This window comes from Quercus robur, chromosome 9 (assembly GCF_932294415.1).
Source record: "Quercus robur chromosome 9, dhQueRobu3.1, whole genome shotgun sequence".
In the NCBI taxonomy this organism is placed as follows: Eukaryota; Viridiplantae; Streptophyta; class Magnoliopsida; order Fagales; family Fagaceae; genus Quercus; species Quercus robur.
Window position 1 is genome coordinate 45,310,572 of NC_065542.1, and position 20,459 is coordinate 45,331,030.

At 35.5% G+C, this 20,459-nt stretch overlaps 3 protein-coding genes across 3 annotated transcripts; all 3 read left to right on the forward strand.

The window, feature by feature from the left end:
* Positions 1-1,294: 1,294 nt before the first annotated feature.
* Positions 1,295-2,203, forward strand: LOC126701090 (receptor-like protein 7). The gene has a single exon (XM_050399229.1). The coding sequence runs from the start codon at positions 1,295-1,297 to the stop codon at positions 2,201-2,203; it is 909 nt and encodes a 302-aa protein (XP_050255186.1).
* Positions 2,204-10,803: 8,600 nt separating this feature from the next.
* Positions 10,804-13,826, forward strand: LOC126698645 (G-type lectin S-receptor-like serine/threonine-protein kinase At5g35370). Its single transcript, XM_050396021.1, has one exon. It carries the CDS (start codon positions 10,976-10,978, stop codon positions 13,586-13,588), a length of 2,613 nt encoding a protein of 870 aa, XP_050251978.1. The 5' UTR covers positions 10,804-10,975; the 3' UTR covers positions 13,589-13,826.
* A 2,554-nt stretch (positions 13,827-16,380) lies between these two features.
* Positions 16,381-19,848, forward strand: LOC126701091 (myrcene synthase, chloroplastic-like). The gene is made up of 7 exons (XM_050399230.1): positions 16,381-16,626; positions 16,737-17,001; positions 17,926-18,298; positions 18,607-18,825; positions 18,908-19,046; positions 19,152-19,400; positions 19,501-19,848. Exons 1-7 carry the CDS (start codon positions 16,381-16,383, stop codon positions 19,846-19,848), a joined length of 1,839 nt encoding a protein of 612 aa, XP_050255187.1.
* The last annotated feature ends 611 nt before the right edge of the window (positions 19,849-20,459 follow it).

The following is a 20,459-nucleotide window of genomic DNA, read 5'->3' on the forward strand; positions in this document are numbered from 1 at the left end:
TTAGAAGAAGTGGGCCTGAATGAAAATGTAGGCGTGAAATAAGATTTTCTAATTTTCTCTTGAGAAGGGAAAGAGATCAGAAGTCCTTTTAAATTCCAACATGTGAAAGACTTTAAAGATAAAAAACAAAGACAAAAAACTTTGACTACAGAAACCCCAGAAACACGACGTGACCTACAATAAATGGAAGATGCACATGAATGGATTCAATTTCAATGACCCTTTTCTTGGATTAAGTGAATGAGCTCAAAATGGACGCTAAAGAACAACTTACACTCCTTTCTTTCTAGGAAGGTTGCAATTACAAACTAACAGTTGCTATCCCACTTGACTGTTGTTTTCTTTCTAGAATCTTGGTCTTTTCTGAGTTGTATTTGTTTCTTGTTGTTGCTAGTTGGCCATAATATTTGCTGTAAACAAACTAACTTAATTAAGATTTCCAACTTGGGTGTAGTGATTTTAAGTGAAGTCACAATTTCTTTTTCTTTTATTTTTTAGATTGCATAAAACAATTTATGTGTAATAAACATAGCCCATGATCCAAAATAAATATACTCTTTGTTAGGTTAAAGAAAAATAGTGTTTTCACAAATGCACGAGCTTTATACTGTTTGGTGTTATTGAATTTTTCATAGGCGAAGAAATTTGCCTTTCAGCAAATAGTTTATTTTCTGGCACAAAAATGAAGCTAGAGGCTAGCAAGGAACAAAGCCAGGGTTGTAGTATATTACTTGTATTTTTTTTTTTAATAGATATAATAATAATATTTCAAATTTATACCAACATATTTTTTTTAAATTTTTTATTTTTTTTATTGTCGAATAAAAATTCTATCTCCAACCTATTATTTAATTGATTTTCATTTTGTTACTATAAAGTCTTGGTCTTGGTCTTATATTTTCTTTAAGTCGTAGATCCAGCCCTTCAATCAGGGTTTGGAAAACTAGTTACGGTGCTTAAAAATATCATAATTTCTCATCCTGTATTCCTAAGGCTAAATGCGAGATACAATACTAAAAGAGAGATAAAAATTTCTACTAAAAAATGAGGGGTGCGTATACATGCTGCTTCAAATGCCATAATTGACGGGGAGTGACAACTTGACCTACAGTGAGGCCAACACAGAGACTTCCTAAGTACAGCTATTGGTGCTGGTGGAGTCCACCCAATCTTGCATGCATGCCATTTCATATTTCATTCCATTTGTCTATAAATGATCTACGCATTCATTTCCTTGCTAATCCAGGAGTTGTAAACCCATAAAAGATACTACTAGATAATTTATACAAACACTATGAGGCTAGCATTAATATCTTGCTTCATGTTCTTGAGCTCACTCTTTCATCCCGCTTACTCTTCATCTTCTATTCGTCCATTGTGTCGCATTGATGAGAGTTCTACCTTGTTGCAATTCAAGGAAAGCTTTATTGCCAACTCCACTTGTCGAGGTCCTGATGATTATCCTAAAGTTGCGTCATGGATGCTTGAAGGAGAAAACAGCAGTTGTTGCTTATGTGATGGGGTTGATTGTGATGATGACACTGGTCATGTGATTGGCCTTAACCTTAGCAGCAGTTGCCTCTATGGTTCCATCAACTCTAGTAGTAGCCTTTTCCGCCTTATCCACCTTCGGCAACTTGACCTTAGCTACAATTTCTTCAACTACTCTCAGATACCATCTACTATAGGCAATCTTTCCATGCTGACATATCTAAACCTTTCTAATTCCTTCTTTCTCGGTCAAATTCCATCAGAAATTTCACTACTCAACAAATTGTCTATCCTCGATTTGTCTTATAATTTTCATTCATTTTTACAACGTTTGGAACTCAAAAGAGCCACTCTAGAAAGCCTAGTACAAAACTTAACCAACCTAGAGAAACTTGATCTCTCTGTGGTAGACATATCTTCTCCAGTTCCAAATCAGTTGGCAAATATATCCTCCCTGACTGCTCTTGCCCTCCATGATTGTAGGTTGGTTGGGCAATTTCCAATAAGGATTTTGCAGCTACCAGGCCTACAGATTCTTGTGCTAGGGAACAACTTTGATCTCAAAGGTTACTTACCTCACTTGCATTTGAGCAGCCACCTTAAGTATTTGTTAGTGGGGCATACCGGATTTTCTGGTGAGATACCTGCCTCAATCGGAAACCTTGATTCCTTGGAGCGTTTGGATCTCGGAGATTGTAAATCTCAGGGTTGATTCCCCCTTCACTAGGTAATCTTTCTAAGCTCACTATTCTAAGCCTTTCAGGGGATCATTTTAGAGAACAGAATCCTTCTTTCTTCTCAAATCTCTCCCAACTAATTGAGCTATCAATTTCCTCTTATAACATGAGTAGTGGGAGCTTGTCATGGCTTAATCAACTCAACAAAATTAATCATTTGCCCCTTCCCAAAAACAATTTAAGAGAGATTCCACCATCTCTTGCCAATTTCACCCAACTCACTGCTTTGGATTTAAGCTCTAATGATTTCACAAGTCGCATACCATTTTGGGTTTTCAATCTAACCAAATTAATTTATCTGGATTTTTCATTAAGTAAGTTGAGCGGTGCCATTTCAAGCTCTATCTCTCAACTCGAGAATCTTGAATATCTTGATCTTTTTTCAAATAATTTAAGTGGCACGGTGGAGCTAGACATGCTACTTAGGCTTAAAAATTTAACAGCATTGTGTGTGTCATTGAACAAATTATCATTGCTCCCCCCAAAAAATTCCAATGCTACTCTTCGAAAGTTCGTGATTTTGGGGTTGGCTTCATGCAATCTGAGTGAGTTCCCGAACTTCTTACAAAATCAAGATAGATTGGGTTCCTTAGATTTATCCTTCAACAATATTCATGGCCAGATACCCCAATGGTTTTGGAAAACAAGTACACAAACTCTGATCTTTTTGGATCTCTCTCACAACTTTCTAACCGGCTTTAGCCAAACTCTTGTTGTTCTTCCTTGGTCTCGTTTGTTCTTTCTAGACATAAGCTCTGAAAGAAACTATGTTTGTGGAAAATGGCAGCTTAAGTATATCAGCTGTCCATGCTTGTATTTATAGAAGTATCAATATACAAGTGATAAATATCACTAAAGAATGTGATAATTACAAGTAAAAGGAAAAGATAAAGATAAACTTTACAATCATGATTACACCTATCTAGCATAATACTAATCTACTGGTACGGACTGCAATCTGGTGTTGGATACAATCTTAGCCTGATTATCATCTCTAACAAACTTGATTTTATCTTTACTGGTTATGCTAACATCCCCCCTCAAGCTGAAGGGAAGTGTGGAGACCCTAAGCTTGGATCGAAGAAATTCAAATCTATCAGATGTTAAGCCTTTTGTAAAGATGTCTGCAAGCTGTGCATGTGTTGAAATGAATCGAAGTTGAATATCCTTATTAAGCACCTTCTCTCTAATGAAGTGATAATCAACTTCAATATGCTTAGTTCTAGCATGGAACACCGGATTTGCTGCTAAGGACAAGGCACCTAAATTGTCACACCATAAAGTAGGCGCAGCAGAAAGTAATATATGAAGCTCACGAAGAAGCATGCGAATCCAATAAAGTTCTGAAGTTGCAAAGGCCATAGCTCGATACTCAGATTCAGTGCTTGACTTGGACACAACAGGTTGCTTTTTGGCACACCAAGAAACAAGACAAGGTCCAACAAAAACAGCATATCCTGTTGTTGATCGACGATCATCGACACTCCCAGCCCAATCTGAATTGCTAAAAGCATGTAGTTGAAGTGAGCCCTTCCCATAGTATAAACCATGATGGAGAGTACCCTTAAGATACCTAAGAACCCTTTTGACTGCTGACCAGTGAGCTGTAGTTGGGGAGTGTAGAAATTGACATAATTGATTTACTGTAAACGCGATCTCTAGTCTGGTGAGCACACAATATTGCAAAGATCCCACAATTTGTAGATAGGCTGTAATATCGTCAAGAGGGTCTCCATGAAATTGAGACAATTTTGTGCTTGAAGAGAGAGGTGTGGAGCATGGCTTAGCCCCAGCCATTTTTGCCTTGTGAAGTATATTTGCAATGTACTTGGCTTGGGACAGGTGGACTCCTTGATCATCTCGACTTACTTTGATACCCAAAAAATAATGCAGTGGCCCCAAGTCTTTCATAGCAAAGTCTCTCTTCAAATAGGAGATAAGCCTAAGAATTAATGAAGGATGTGTCCCTGTAACAATAATGTCATCCACATATATTAAAACAAATATATGAGCATGAGGGGTATGAAAGGTAAATAGAGAGTAGTCAACCCGAGACTCTGTGAAACCAAGTGCAACTAAAGATTGTGACAATCTATGAAACCAAGCCCTAGGTGCTTGCTTTAGACCATATATGGCTTTCTTGAGCTTGCAAACATGAGTAGGATGATGCGAGTCAATGAAGCCAGGTGGTTGTTCCATAAAGACTTCTTCCTCCAAAGTTCCATGTAGAAATGCATTTGAAACGTCCAATTGCCTAAGTGGCCAACCAAAGTGAACAGCAAGTGCTATAATAACCCTTATAGTTGCTGGTTTGATTACTGGACTAAAAGTCTCAGAGTAATCTAAACCATCTTGTTGTTGAAACCCCTTTGCAACCAATCTTGCCTTAAATCTATCAACAGACCCATCAGCTTTCTGCTTTACTTTGTAAACCCACTTATTTTTTATCACATTTCGATTATGTGGTCTTGGACATAGATGCCAAGTATCATTAGACTTGAGTGCAGTGAACTCATCTTGCATCGCCTGCTGCCACTCAGTGAACTTTACAGCTTGGGAAAATGATGATGGTTCAATAGGTATAGCTTGGCTGTATAAGGCACACAATGGATGCTTGGTTGAGTAATAGATTTTGTAATCTGGAAATGTCTTTGGCTTGAGAGAGTTGGTTTTGGATCTGGTAACCATTGAATGAGAGGGCTGCAGAATAGGTTGAGGAGGAGGAATTGGAGGTTCAGGTTGATCACTAATTGAAGTGGAACGGAATACTGGTAATTGATTTTCTGGTAGAATGTTGGAAGATGGAGATTCTGAGATTTCTGGTTGATTATGATGCAGTGGGATTGAAGGAGATTCATGTGTTGATAAAGTGCTGTGTGAGTGTGAAAGTAAATGATCTATAGATGCAACATTATCAACAGGAGCATGAGATAAAGAGAGAGTAGAGGAAATAAACCTTGGTGCAGCCACAGTTGCCATGGTGAGAGAAGGATCATTGCTCTTTGGTGTAGACTTCTTTGCAAATGGTTCAAATAGAGAGTAGGCAGTATCCTGTGCTGGAAATTTGACCTCATCAAATACAACATTTCGACTTATGTAAACACGATTAGCAACTGGATCTAAGCATCTATACCCTCGATGATTAGAACTATATCCTAAGAATATGCATCTTTTTGACCTAAACATTAACTTATGATCATTATAAGGTCTGAGTAAGGGGTAGCAAGCACATCCAAAGACTTTGAGAGAAGAGAAATCTGGTTCTTTGTTTAAGAGGACTTGATAAGGAGATTTGTTATCCAAGACACTTGTACGTAGTCGGTTTATAAGATAAATTGCAGTGCTAAAGGCTTCAACCCAATAAGTATTTGGAAGATGGGATTTTGCAAGTAAAGAGAGCCCTGTTTCAACAACATGTCTATGTTTCCTCTCAGCTACTCCATTTTGCTGAGAGGTATATGGACATGTTAGTCTATGTTGAATACTATTAGTGGCAAGGAGGTGTTTGAACTGATTGGATAAGAATTCTCCACCATTGTCAGATTGCAAGCATTTGATTTTACAATTAAACTTATTTTCAGCTAGGCATTTGAATTGCACAAAGTAATTGTAAACTTCAGATTTGAATTGCAATGGATATATCCAAGAAAATCGAGAATAATCATCTATTAAGATCAAATAAAATTTGCAACCTCCAACTGAAGGTACAGGTGAACACCATAAGTCAGAGTGGATTATTTCAAGAGGACTAGTTGAGACTCTAGATGACAATGAAAATGGAAGACTTTTGCATTTGCCTAACTGACAGGACTCACAAACTGACCTATGATCAACATTTCCTCTAATAGGAAGTTGATATTTAGATTTTAAAAGCTGAAGAACTTGAGAGGATGGATGGCCCAAGCGATGATGCCACATTGAGGAGTTTGCAAAAACACCGATGAAAGCAGTGAGCTTTCGAGCCTTATTTTTGGAGAGTGAAAGAAGTTGAATTGGATACAACCCGTCTCTACTTGGCCCTTGCAAAAGCGTCTGCCTCGTGAGATTGTCCTTCACCACAAAATTATCAGCTGTTAGCTTAAACCAGCAGTTATTATCCTTACAAAATCTTTGGATGGATAAAAGATTAGTGGCAGCCTTTGGGCGATGAAGAATATTGGATAATTTAAAATTTGAGTTTGAAGTTGTTTGAAATGTAGAGAAACCAGTGTGTGAGATATACAGACCTGTGCCATTGCCTACTGTTACATCATTGTCACCTTGATAAGGTTCACTGACTTCGAGGTTGCTGAGATCACTAGTTATGTGGTTGTTAGCTCCACTGTCAACATACCAGGTTTGATCACCATTGGCATGACTCCTTGCAGCCATTGCTGCTAACTGGGCTGGTGGATGATGGCCTTGATAGGAGAAGTTCATCCTATGGAAGCAATCCAAGGCTTGATGTCCATGCTTGCCACAAATTTGACATGAAGGTCTATTGTTAGATGAGAACCCACCAGGTAAAGACCCTTGTTGATTGGATTGAAAGGAATTTTTCTGCTGATTAGACTGCGAGTTGTTGTACTGTTGTGAGAACTGATGATTGTTCTTGTTTGAGCCATTGTACTTGTTTTTCTTGTTGGAGTTGTTCTTAGGTTTCTGAGAATACAGAGCAAAGCCTCCAGCATTTGTATAAGTTGAAGTTTGGTTAGAGTTTATCAACATCTCATAGTTTAATAACTCAGTCTGAAATTCATCAAATGTTAGTGGCTTATCCCTAATTGCAAAGGAATATGAAGTAACAAATGGATGAAAAACAGGATTTAAACCACTGTTTATATAAGATATTAAGTCATCGTCATCAACTGGTTTACCAGCCACGGCAAGTTGATCAGACCAAGATTTGGCAGATTGCACGAACTCTGCACAGGTTTTGGTCCCTTGATGTAAGGACTGAAGCTGTTTCTTCAGATGTGCTACTCATGATCTCGAATGAGATGCAAACTGAGAAGCAAGCAAATTCCACACTTTTTGAGAGGTATTGAGTCCATATACAGAAGACAATACATTCTCAGTCAAGGTGGCATTTAACCAGCTCAACAAATACTGGTCTTTCTTCTGCCAGATAGCAAAATCTGGGTTGATGGTTGTAGTCTCTTTTCCTTCTTCATCTAGGTGAAACTTTGGTGGACATGGGTCTGTGCCATCTACAATTCCCATGAGATCATGACTTCGAAGGATTGGAAGGAACTGAGATACCCATAACAGATAGTTTGAGCTGTCAAGTTTGATTGAAACAAGTGGAGTAAGGTTTGGTGCATTGAATGATGGAAATGAAATAGAGGATGATGATGAGGCCATTGAAGGATCGATAGTGCTGCTGAGCCGTAGCTCTGATACCATGAAAGAAACTATGTTTGTGGAAAATGGCAGCTTAAGTATATCAGCTGTCCATGCTTGTATTTATAGAAGTATCAATATACAAGTGATAAATATCACTAAAGAATGTGATAATTACAAGTAAAAGGAAAAGATAAAGATAAACTTTACAATCATGATTACATCTATCTAGCATAATACTAATCTACTGGTACGGACTGCAATCTGGTGTTGGATACAATCTTAGCCTGATTATCATCTCTAACAAACTTGATTTTATCTTTACTGGTTATGCTAACAAGCTCGAACAGATATATACAACGGAATGTGATCATGACTTAAGTATATCTTTGTGGGAGTTTCAATTTCTAAGTGGATGTATTAGACATCTTTTATGCAAATTTATATATATGATTTCAATATACAACGGAAGCTCTTTTTCCAATTATGGGAGTTTCAATTTCGAAGTGGATGTATTAGACCTCTTTTTTCTTTTTCTTTTTTTTCTTTTTTGGTAGTATATGTTGTTGCAATTTAAGATGCATTAGACCTCTTTTTTGTAGTATAAGTTGTTGCAATTTAAGATGCATTAGACTTCTTTTTTTTAGTGTAGTTTTATCTCTCTTTTTTATTTAAATTCTATCCTTAGATAATTCTATTCTATTGATTTTAGGCTTTGTTGATAACATTTTAGATAGACACAACTGTTATAGTTGTAAATTAAATACTACTTTCTTTCATTTCTTGATTTGTCATATTTATCCAAAAAAATATGTATATATCTATTCTTAAAATTTAGAAATTTACTAAAATTTCTGTAATTTGGTGAAGCCACGTGGCGTAACCACGGCGTCTAAGCCCAACTTTTATTATATATAATATGATTTCGACTTGTAAGAAATTGACACGTCAATAATTGTGAAAATATTGTAAAATTTGTTGTGTTAGTACAACAATATATATACCAGCTTACATAAATATTTGAAAGAAAAAAAAAAAAAAAAAAAAAAAAAAACTTCAAGCACTGTAGCTACAATGCCGCTTGGTACTGTAGCTACAATGTCACTGCTCAGCAAATGTACCGTCTGTCAATAATTGTGAAAATATTGTGAAATTTGTTATGTCAGTATAACAATATATATAAAAAGAAAAAAAAGTATAAACGGAAGACCGAAAGAAAAAGGAAAAAAAAAATCTGTAGCAACTGTAGCTACAAAATGGCAATGTAGATGTACAGTATAAAAACAATGAATGTAGAGTGTAAGCTTTACATCTCAATAATTGTAAAAATATTGTAAAATTTGTTATGTCAGTATAACAATAAAAAAAAAAAAAAAAAAAAAAAAAAAAAGTACAAACGGAAGGAAAAAAAGGAAGGGGCTCACTAACCCAAAGCACCGCTACAGTGCATAAAAAAAAAGAGAAGACAGGATATTACCCTGAAAAAAAAATGCAGAAAAAAAAGGAAAAGAAAAGAAAATAGTGAAAAAAGAAAAAGAAAAAAAGAAGAAGAAAGGTCACGAAACTAAAGCAATGTAGCTACGGTGCTTGGTGAGCAGTATAAATACACTGAATGAACAGTACCGAAATACTGTATATAAAGATATCTTGTTGATGAACTCAAATCTTAGATCGTACTCTCATTATCAACCCTCCTGCTATAGGCCTGACTGGTTACCTTACCTTACTTTCCCCTTATTATTCTTCAATTTTATTAGTCAAGGCAAAATATTAAAACAGAAAAAGGAATGAAAATAACTCTCACCACAAAACTCGTCCCAAAGTAGGACCAGACAAATAAGTGTCGGAGATGGAGATTAGACATGGCAAAACGGGCGGGTCGGGTCGGGTTCGGGTCGGGTCAATCGGGTCACGGGTCAAACGGGTCACGGGTCAAAAACGGGTCATTTTAAGCGGGTTGAAATCGGGTTCGGGTCAATCGGGTTGCGGGTCGGGTCGGGTTGGGTTGGGTTGACCCGTATTTTTCACATGAAATTTTTTATTTTTTATTTTTTATTTTTTTTATTTTTTTTATAAAGAAAACAATATGTATTTGCCATTTGGATAGTTATGCAACATATTACTTGATGTAAAATGCATTATTTTGCATTCACTACTTATATCAAGAATAAACTTATTAACATTTATTCAATAATTTTAAAATTATACAAATCCTAACATTGCTATCTAAAACAAAACAACACAAAAATAAGTAAAACAAATATACAAGTTTTATTTTTACACAATATCAACATTCCAAAAAAAAAAAAATTACAAATGACTTATTGGATAACTCATTTGATAAAGAATAAAAACATATAAGAAAGTTACAATTTTAAAAATTAATTTTATAATCTATTATCAATTATGGTTGACACTCTATTTCAATTTGAGATATACATTAAAGTTTGATTGCTTACTTATTTATACCTAGTCTCTTTTATGAAGATCATATCATTGTTAAGCAGCACACACTTTAGGAAATATCATAATTTATTTTGAAAAGCCGTTTATTTTGAACATAAATTGTTAAAAAATAGATCTAAGCATTCATAATTTATGCTAATTTGATACTTTGGCTTTACTATTTTCACACTCGTGAATGTGTCTCACACATATCTACAATTTTAAATATGTTTTTAACTTTACTGTAACTAGATTATCTTGGCATGTACTTTGCTATTTGATATCTAAAAATCTTTACTCATTACAGAATGCTCAACCATTTATTTTTCAATTAATTTGCATGCAGTTATGTAAATGTATCAATTTTTTCCTTAAAACTCACAATAAACAATTAAACCAATATTGTCTTAATTTCACTATTTTTTTTACCAAAAAAAAAAAGTTTTAAAAAAATGGTTCGGGTTCGGGTTGGGTCGCGGGTCGGGTCGGGTTGACCCGCACAAAACACGGGTCGGGTCACGGGTCAACCCGTTTTTGCTTCGGGTCAAAAAAATCGGGTTCGGGTCGGATCGGGTCGGGTCAGAAAATTCTGACCCGTTTTGCCATGTCTAATGGAGATTGAGTAATGTTATTGGAGTGTTTTTAATATATACGTATAAATAGTAAGCAGAAAAATATGTAAATAGAAAAATGTGTAAAAAAATATGAAATATTATTTAAAATACTCAAGAGTGCGTCCAAAACACACGGCCAAGGTGCCAGAAAAAGTTGTGAACATGTGACTTTCATTCAGTCAATGCATTTATGAAACAAAAAAGTAAGTCTCTGCGTGATAATATGACATAACTATCCAAATGATGGAGGCGAAGACCAAAAACACCCACCTCTTCTACCACCACCACAATCATCACCATCATTATCGTCATTATTCTGCTTGAAACCAACTCCAATTTTTTTCCTACCCTTTTTGCTCTGCATGCATGGGTTGCTTCTCATTCTCATTCTTCTTCTTTATATGCTGCGTTTTCCTTCCAAGTCTTACTTTCTCAGCCTCCATTTCCACGCACTCAATCAGCCCCGACTTCACAGCCTCACACTTCCAATTCACCGACACCAAAGGCGCTTTCTTACGCTCTCAAAATGGTACTTTCGAAGCCACAATTGATGCCAGACCACCCTCCTCAAAATATTTCTTCTCTATCGTCCACAGAGCCAACAAAATCATAATCTGGTCAGCCAACCGCAACACACCCATGTCAAGCTCTGACAAGTTGTCACTGACTGTCAACGGCCTCATAGTCACAAACCAAATAACTGGTCAACCACTCTGGTCAACCCCGCAATTCAAATCTGATATTTCTGCTATGCAGCTTTCAGAGACAGGAAATCTCGTTTTAGTTGATGGAGGAAACAATACGTTGTGGGAGAGTTTTGCTCATCCGACGGACACTATTGTCATGGGACAGAGAATTCCTGTTGGAAAATCCTTGCAAAGCGTTGTGACAGTCGACGAGGACATGTCGGTGGGTGATTATCGACTTGAAGTTACTGACAGGGATGTGGTGCTGCAATGGAAGAAGATGAATTATTGGGAATTGTCCATGGATCCAAAGGTTGTTAGGAACTCTAACAAGTCCGTATCGTTGATGGTGATGAATGGTACAGGTTTGTATTTGCTAGCAAGTGATAATTCCGCGGTTGTTCAAGTAGCTTGGAATGGATCATCAAGTTTTAGGAGTGGTAAGTTGGGTCCCGAAGGCAGATTTAACATCGTAAGTTGGAGCCGGAGGGATAAATGGGGGTTGGAATTTGCAGGACCATTTGAGGATTGTGATCTTCCTCTCCGTTGCAAAGAAATTGGATTGTGCAAAAGAAAGCCTCTGGGTGGAATTTGTTCTTGTTTACCAGAATTCAGTTCTCAAAACAATGGTGATTGCATGCCGGTGAATCGTTCGCTTTCTCTGCCTTCAGCTTGTACTGCAGCTAGAAATGGCAGTCAATTGAATTCCTCGATTTCCTATCTAAAATTCGGCCCCGGTATGGAGTATTTTGCTATTAATTTCAAAAAACCCGTGAAAAATAATGTAACGTTGTCGGTTTGCCAAGATTTATGCTCTCAAAATTGTTCTTGTTTGGGCTTTTTCCATGAAATTTCTTCTGGTTCTTGTTGTCTTCTTGAAAACTATTTAGGTTCTTTCATTTCGACAGACGACAATAATAAGGACCGCTTGGGTTATATTAAAGTTCTGGTTGGTTCTTCTAACAGAAATCAGAAACAAAAGTTACCAGTCGCTGCTTTGGTACTATTACCTTTAACAGGATTCTTAATACTAGTAGTGTTTGTAATCATTGCAATCCTTTGGTTAAGGAAAAAGCGGCTTTCTAAAACCAAAACTGTAAAACTAGACCGGGGTAACTCGTCATCGTCTGCAGAGCTAGAGATGATCTCTATCCCAGGCTTACCGAGAAGGTTTGCTTATGAAGAGCTTGCAGCTGCTACTGAGAACTTCAGGACTCAGATTGGTAGTGGTGGATTTGGTACTGTATACAGAGGTACTCTGTCAGACAAAACTGTTGTGGCGGTCAAGAAGATTACTAATTTGGGAATCCGAGGGAAAAAAGAATTTTGTACTGAGATTTCAATAATTGGGAACATCCACCATCTCAATTTGGTTAGATTGAAAGGTTTTTGCGCACAAGGGAGGCAGCGCTTCCTTGTTCTCGAGTACATGAACAGAGGTTCGTTGGGCAGTACACTCTTTGGTAATGGTCCTGTTCTGGAATGGCGAGAGAGATTGGAAATAGCCATTGGAACAGCCAGGGGGCTTGCTTACTTGCATAGTGAATGTGAGCACAGAATCATCCACTGCGATGTGAAGCCAGAAAACATTCTCTTGAACGACAATTTACAAGTGAAAATCTCAGATTTTGGGTTGTCGAAGCTGCTTAATCCTGAACAATCTTTTCAATTTACAACAATGAGAGGAACTCGAGGCTATCTTGCACCTGAGTGGATAATGAGTTCCACAATTTCCGACAAGGCTGATGTATATAGTTATGGGTTGGTTTTACTAGAGATTGTGAGGGGAAGAAAAAATTGCTCAATGCAAACATGGAGCCATAGCACAAAAACTAGTAGCAGTGAAGGAAATGCCTCATCCTCATCCCCTTCTGTTTCGGAACACAGACTAATATATTTCCCTCTATTTGCGCTAGAAATGCATCAGCAGAGAAGGTACTCGGAACTGGCAGACCCAAGGTTAGAGGGACGAGTGACAAGTGAAGAGGTTGAGAAGCTAGTGCGGATTGCCTTGTGTTGTGTGCATGAAGATCCAGCGCTGCGGCCTTCTATGGCTCACGTTGTTGGCATGTTGGAAGGTGGTTTGTCTTTGGGTGAGCCGAGGTCTGAGTCACTAAATTTCTTGCGGTTCTATGGCCAGAGATTCATCGAGGAGTCAAGAATGGAAGGGTTCAATGAGCTGAAGGACTTGGGGTTGTATCCAGATATAAATGCTACTTCTAATAGTGCTGCAGGTGTTTCATATAACCCAATGTCTTACATCTCTTCACAACAGCTTTCTGGCCCCAGGTAGTGCTCAAAGTTTCTGTACTAGTTATTGGGAAATATTGGCTGAATAAGTATGTGTATGTGTTGAGAGTTTTGGCTGCAGGTTTCTGAACCTGCAGACTCTCTATGCTTGAATTGTATCTACCAATATTGCCTGCAATTTCCGTTGCCCAGTTGTAGATATGCAGGTTTTGGTTCTCTTGGCTTAGATAGTAAAATTATTGTTAAATAGCGTGGTAGAAGATTCCACCTTTGTGACTCTTCATGGTTAATCTTATTTGATTTTGATATGAAAAATTGGTATTATCATTAATACCTTGGAGTCCTGGTATAATTTGAACAGTTCCAATTGTATCAACTAGTCCTCCATTTTTAACCAAAGTAGTTAAATAATAAAGATAACAATTAATGCTCTTGCAAACTTTCTTTCTCAAATCAATGCATCAGTTCTTGCTCTCCATTGGAACTTGTTACAAAAATTTGGTGCCTCAGTGTAATTGTGTAATATATATCAATACAGCACAAAGATGGTATAACTCTTCATGTTCTGCTCAATGTGAATTTCAACCGCAATTTGGCCAATGTGCTTGATATCCTAGAGCATTCTGTTCTGTTATTTGAAATGATCAAACTTGGCCAAATTTGCTTTGGCTATAGGTGGTGACTTGCAATTCTTAGCATGTTAAACCAACATCTACCGAACCAAGGTTTTATCTTTACAGACCAAATTAAAAATGAACCAAAATTATTTGGTCAATCAAAAATAAGAAATATACTAAAATTTAGGATTAACAAAGTTAGTATCTTTTACTAAAAAAAAATGTATCTATTTAGAATTAATAAAAGGAAAGGATTTAGCTCCAATCACCAATAGGAATATGACATTTGTCATTGTTATGTACAATGCACATGATCACTTAAATTATTTAGGTTAAGTGAGTGATAAAGACAAATATTATCTTCCTATTGGTGTTTGGAGCCAAATTTTGTCCTTAAAATGGCATAATTTTTCTCACAACTAGTTTGGAGGCAAGTTCCTCCAGCCCACTACATAGCAACTCAACAAATCATCCACGTGTACTTCTAGTTACATGACCTATTTAATATAGTCAAGTGACAAATTTAATTATTTAATTAAAATGTGATTTAATCTACATTGATGGTTTTTTAAACCACCACATGTTAAGTTAAAAGAGATTTCTCCAATCCGGTTTGGAGGATAACATTCTCCATAACAAAATATAAACAAAATAAAAGAAATAAAATTTTCTCGATACATTTTAACTCAATCATTTATGATATATCCAAATGAAAATCAACCTTCTTTTAAATCCTGAAAATAATTTATGATTGATTTTGTACTAAATTTCACAACAATTTCACTTTCTATATACAAAATCAAATATTCCGTTAGAATAGCATCTTCCATTTTGTTGCAACATTTTTGTTAGGATTTGAATATGTAGATTTATATTGGCGAACACATAAATAAAAAACTTGTCTTGTTATAGTCTTTAGGGGTATTTTGGTCATTTTTTGGATTTTGGGGGTATTTTGGTAATTTTTAGGTTTCGGGGGGTATTTTGGTCATTTGCTAGGTTTTGGGGTATTTTGGTCATTTTTTGGGTTTTAGGGGTATTTTGGTCATTTTTTTTGTTTTAGGGGTATTTTGGTCATTTTTTAGGTTTCGGGGGGTATTTTGGTCATTTTTTGGGTTTTGGTAGTATTTTGGTCATTTTTTAAAGTTTCAAAGGTATTTTAGTCATTTTCTAGAAATTTAGATTTTATGTTGTTTATTTAAATTTCAGATGGGTTTAGTGGGTATTAGTGGGTTTATCCATTTAGACCCATCTAATTAAATAACCAAATGGGTCTTTACCCATTTAACCCAAATATTCAAATGGGTTGAGTTAAGATTTATCCAAATAAGGTGAGTAATGGGTGGGTTCATAGATATGGATAAAAATTGCCACCCCTAACTGATGCTGTCCAGCACCATTTTTTCACTTTTTTGGATTATTGGTTGACTAGGCATAGTGTAGACTATATGATTTGTGCCTACTCTGTCTTTAGCCTTTCCCGTGAATTTGTATCTCTTTTTTTGTGCTGACTGCCTTGAGTAGAGTGTAGTTGGATTTCCAATGCCAAACAGTTTGCATCTCTTTTTTTGTGTTGATTGCCTTGAGTAAAGTGTAGTTGGATTTCCAATGCCAAACAGTTAAAATATGTTTTACATGGTACTCGAGTTTTTAAAACTCAAGTTTCTTGTGACATTTTTTAATTGAAATAATCCATAAACTTGAGTTTTAAAAAAGTGATATATTGCTCAATATTTCTCAAACAGTGGTAAAACACTAATAATTTTGGCCAATAGTAATATTTGGCCATTTTCACCATTTGTTTTAACATGCATCGGATGCATGGTAGAGTTTTTCCTTATATGCGAGTACAACATATAAGACAAAACTTTGCTACTCCTTTTAGTTAAAGTAGAATTTTAATTTATGACATTTGTTTTATGATGATTATTTTTTATCATTAGATCTAAGACATCAATTAATTTTCAGGATAAACAGGATTTAATTTCAAGACTCTAATTGGATAACCAAAAAAAAAAAAAAAAAAAAAACTTTAAAACCTGCACTAAAGAAAAACTTTTACTTCACATGTTAAACATGATATAAATTATAATAGTCGATAGATATACAGATGAGAGTCTCCCAAGCCAAGCAATATATAAAGGTATATATGTAACGTAATGTTTCTAAGCAATAACTACCAAGAAACCATAATAAGCCATACCAAAGGCCTTTGTCAATGGCTCTCAACCCCCTAGCTTCACTCCCTATTTGCAATTTCCCAATTGAAGCTTTCCCATCTAAAGGTCCCATCCATCTCAAATCACTTGTAACAAGCAGAAGTGGCATTGTTCCTGTTGGTCCTGTCCAATGCATGGCCAACAGCAAAATTTCAAAGAGCACAGATATTGTTCGGAGATCTGCAAATTACCAAGCTCCTATTTGGGACTATGATTACATCCAGTCACTGAGAAGTGAATACGTGGTACATAATTAATATATAATATTATTTTCATTGTCAGATTTACTAGTACTTTTGAATTATTGCCCGAAACTGATCACTGGGGTTATGTTAATGATAAAATTGTGATGCAGGGAGAAGTGTACACAGGGAAAATTAACAAGTTGAAGGGACAAGTGAGGATGATGCTTCAAAAAGTGGTGGATCCTTTAGAGCAACTGGAGCTGATAGATATCTTGCAAAAACTAGGATTGTCTTATCACTTTGAGTGTGAAATGAAGAGAATGTTGGAAGTTCTAGACAACAATGATCATGGTGATGAGTGGAAGATGGAGAATTTATATGCAATAGCTCTTAAATTTCGACTGCTTAGACAACATGGATATAGGGTGTCTGAAGGTAATTAAGAAAATATTTGATTTCACAGATGGATATTTATTATTGACCAATGTTTTTGAACTACAGGGCACTTTTGCCTCCTTATTTTTTAGATTGTTTTCATTTTTACATTTTATGTCTCAAAATTTTCATTTTTTTTAATATTTTATTTCGTTTTCATATTGGCCATATCTATTTCTATTAGTAATATGATTGTTATTCTGTTAAGTTGTGATACCCCAAATTGTGCAAATATAATTGGATTGGATTATTTGAGTGTGTCATGCGGGCATGTGCTGATTCTCACATCGAGAGTTTATTATGTGGATCTTGTATATATAACTAATTATGAAGAGTTTCAATTACAACTTGACTAGTCATTTTAGAGTGTAATTAAGCATAGATGTGGTTAGCATTCTAATCAGGTTGCGATATAATTGTCAATGTAAAAATAAAAGCAGACACGAAAGGTGAAAATCAAAAGTGTATTTTAGTCATGTTTTTATTAGATACCCCAAAAGCGCACAAATTAAGGCAAATTTAATAATTATTTGTTAGGAACTAAGCAAAAAGCCAAAAACAATAACCTAGTCCTAAAGTTTTTGGGATCAACTATAGATCCTCAACAAATCAGTCAAGGTCAACCAAATATATTCTTTTTTGTCTATTTATTCTATATGAAGCTATAGTTTCTGTCACTTCTTTAATTGATAAATATATATGTTATTATTTCTACTAATGACAGAAGTGCACAAAAAACAATAAAAATAGATACAACTTACATTAATTTGGTTTTGTGCATCAATGAATTTTAGATAACTAGAATTTTTTATGTAAAAAATAGAGTCCATTACCGATCATAATTATATATTCAATATTTGATTTGATAACATGCTTCTTGAGCCCCTAGAACACCCATTATAACTGTTGGGTTGCTGAGCGCAGAAGTTTTTGATAGTTTCATGGAGGAAGGGAGTTTCAAGGGATATCTTTGTGATGATACCAAGGGAATTCTATCCTTGTATGAAGCCTCATTCCTTTCGTTAGAAGGTGAAAATATCTTAGAGGAAGCAAGAGAATTCTCAGAAAAACATCTCCAAGAATTTATCAACCAGAATAAAGATCAAAATCTTTCTATCATCGTGAGCCATGCCTTGGAGCTTCCACTACACTGGAGGATATCAAGGGTGGAAGCGAGGTGGTTCATTGATGTATATAGGAGCAGAGAAGACATGAACCCTGTCTTGCTTGAGCTTGCAAAACTGGATTTCAACATGGTGCAAGCAACCCACCAAGAAGATATCAAACAACTGTCAAGGTCAAAAGCTTGTTAATTCTCATTCTATAAATTGAGCTACATTTGATATATAATTCCTGGTTGGTAACATATTTATTGACGACCCTTGGAACTTCCAAGTTAGAAGGACGACAATATAGAATTTAAAGCAAACACTAATAAATACTAAAATTAAAATCAAATCTCATGGCAACATGAACAAATAATTAAATCAATTATAGCTTAAATTTTAAACTTAAAGCTAGTGTTCAACTTAACTATTTTGAAAGGTAAGAAAATGCATTGATATAAAAATAAAATTGACATTCTCTTGTTTGGTTCAAATAAAGGTGGTGGAGGAGCATTGGCCTTGCAGAAAAGTTGAGCTTTGTGAGGAATAGGCTAACAGAGAGTTTCTTCAGGACAGTGGGGTGTACATTTCATCCTCGATTTAGTTATTCTCGAAGAATCTCAACAAAGCTCAATCTACTCATTACGGTAATAGATGATATCTATGATGTGTATGGCACTTTGGATGAACTTGAGCTCTTCACGAATGCTGTTGAGAGGTTAGTTTTACCGGTAATATGCCTTAAATGCTTCAAAGCTATATTTGACATAATGACTTAAGTGCACTCTTTGTGATTTCAGTTGGAATATCAATGCAATGGATGGGCTCCCAGATTACATGAAGCTATGTTTCCTTGCTCTACACAATTCAGTTAATGAAATGGCTTTTGATACACTTAAGGAACAAGGATTCCACATCATTCAATATTTTAAAAAAGCAGTATGACATTGACTTATAAATTCATCTATATTAATCCTTTAGTATTTTCTTCTTGAACGCATGATTGACTACCTCTAATTCATTGTTCCATCATAAATTTTTCAGTGGGTAGATATATGTAGAGCTTATTTGTTGGAAGCAAAGTGGTACTATAATGGATATACACCGAGCCTTCAAGAGTACCTTGAGAATGCATGTTTTTCAGTAGCAGCACCAATTATACTATTGAATGCTTATTTTTCAGTCGCAGATCCAATAACAAAGGAAGCCTTAGATTTCTTGGAAGAATGCCCCAACATAGTCCGTTACTCATCAATAATTGTACGACTTGCAGATGATCTTGGAACATCTACAGTATGTAGAACATACTATCCTAAGATTTTCATCAACCAGAATTTCATATAGTCATTAAACCCTTATGATCATTTTTTTTTTTTTTTTTTTGGTGAATCAGGATGAGTTAGAAAGAGGTGATGTCCCTAAATCAATCCAGTGTTACATGAATGAAACTGGTGCTAGTGAAGAAGATGCCCGTGAATACATTAGATATTTGATTAGTGAAACATGGAAGAAGATGAATGAAGAACGAGATGCAACTTCTACCTTGGCTGAAACATTTATTGAAATTGTATTCAACCTTGGAAGGATGGCTCAGTGCATGTACCAGTATGGAGATGGGCATGGAGCTGGAAACCATGAAACTAAGGATTGTTTATCATCATTATTTGTTCAGCCCATTCCAATATATAAAGATCAATATGATGAATTATTGACATATAAGGATGCAGATTTGAAGTTTTAACTCATCAATTGTATTACATTTTATTATGGAGATTTGTGAGTTAGTTTGTTTCTGTGGGAGTTTTGTTATGTTTGTGAGTTTTGGGAATGTTGTTTGTGTGAGATTTGAGAGTTTGTGAGTACGTTTAGTTTGTCAAGTTTGATTGAGTGTGGTTGTAATCCATGTGGACCATGTCATTGATTGTGAACTTTGGTTGGCATTATACATGGATGTAGGCTTGGATTTGACCAAACCACGTTAAATATTTTTCTTTTGTTTGATCACTTTATTTTCTTATTTGTGTGAAGGCACTTCCACTAGTCCTAAATCACAACGAATTAGTATCAGATCTCAAAGTCTGGTCTTGGTCAAGTTAAAGATAAGATTATGTTAGTGCATTTTCAGTAGCTTATTTGTATAGTATTTATCAAAATATACACTTGTTGGTAATTTTTATGTTAAATATGTGACAAAAAGCTAAAAACTAGTTTATTTTCAAATAAACAAAAAGTTAGAGAATTTGTAAAAAAGTTAAGATAAAAGGCAAAAGGCAATTTTGTTTTTGTTTTTTTTTTTTTTTTGCTTTTTTCCAAACACTCTCTTAATTACACGCTCATTCCCTCCTCTGCTTA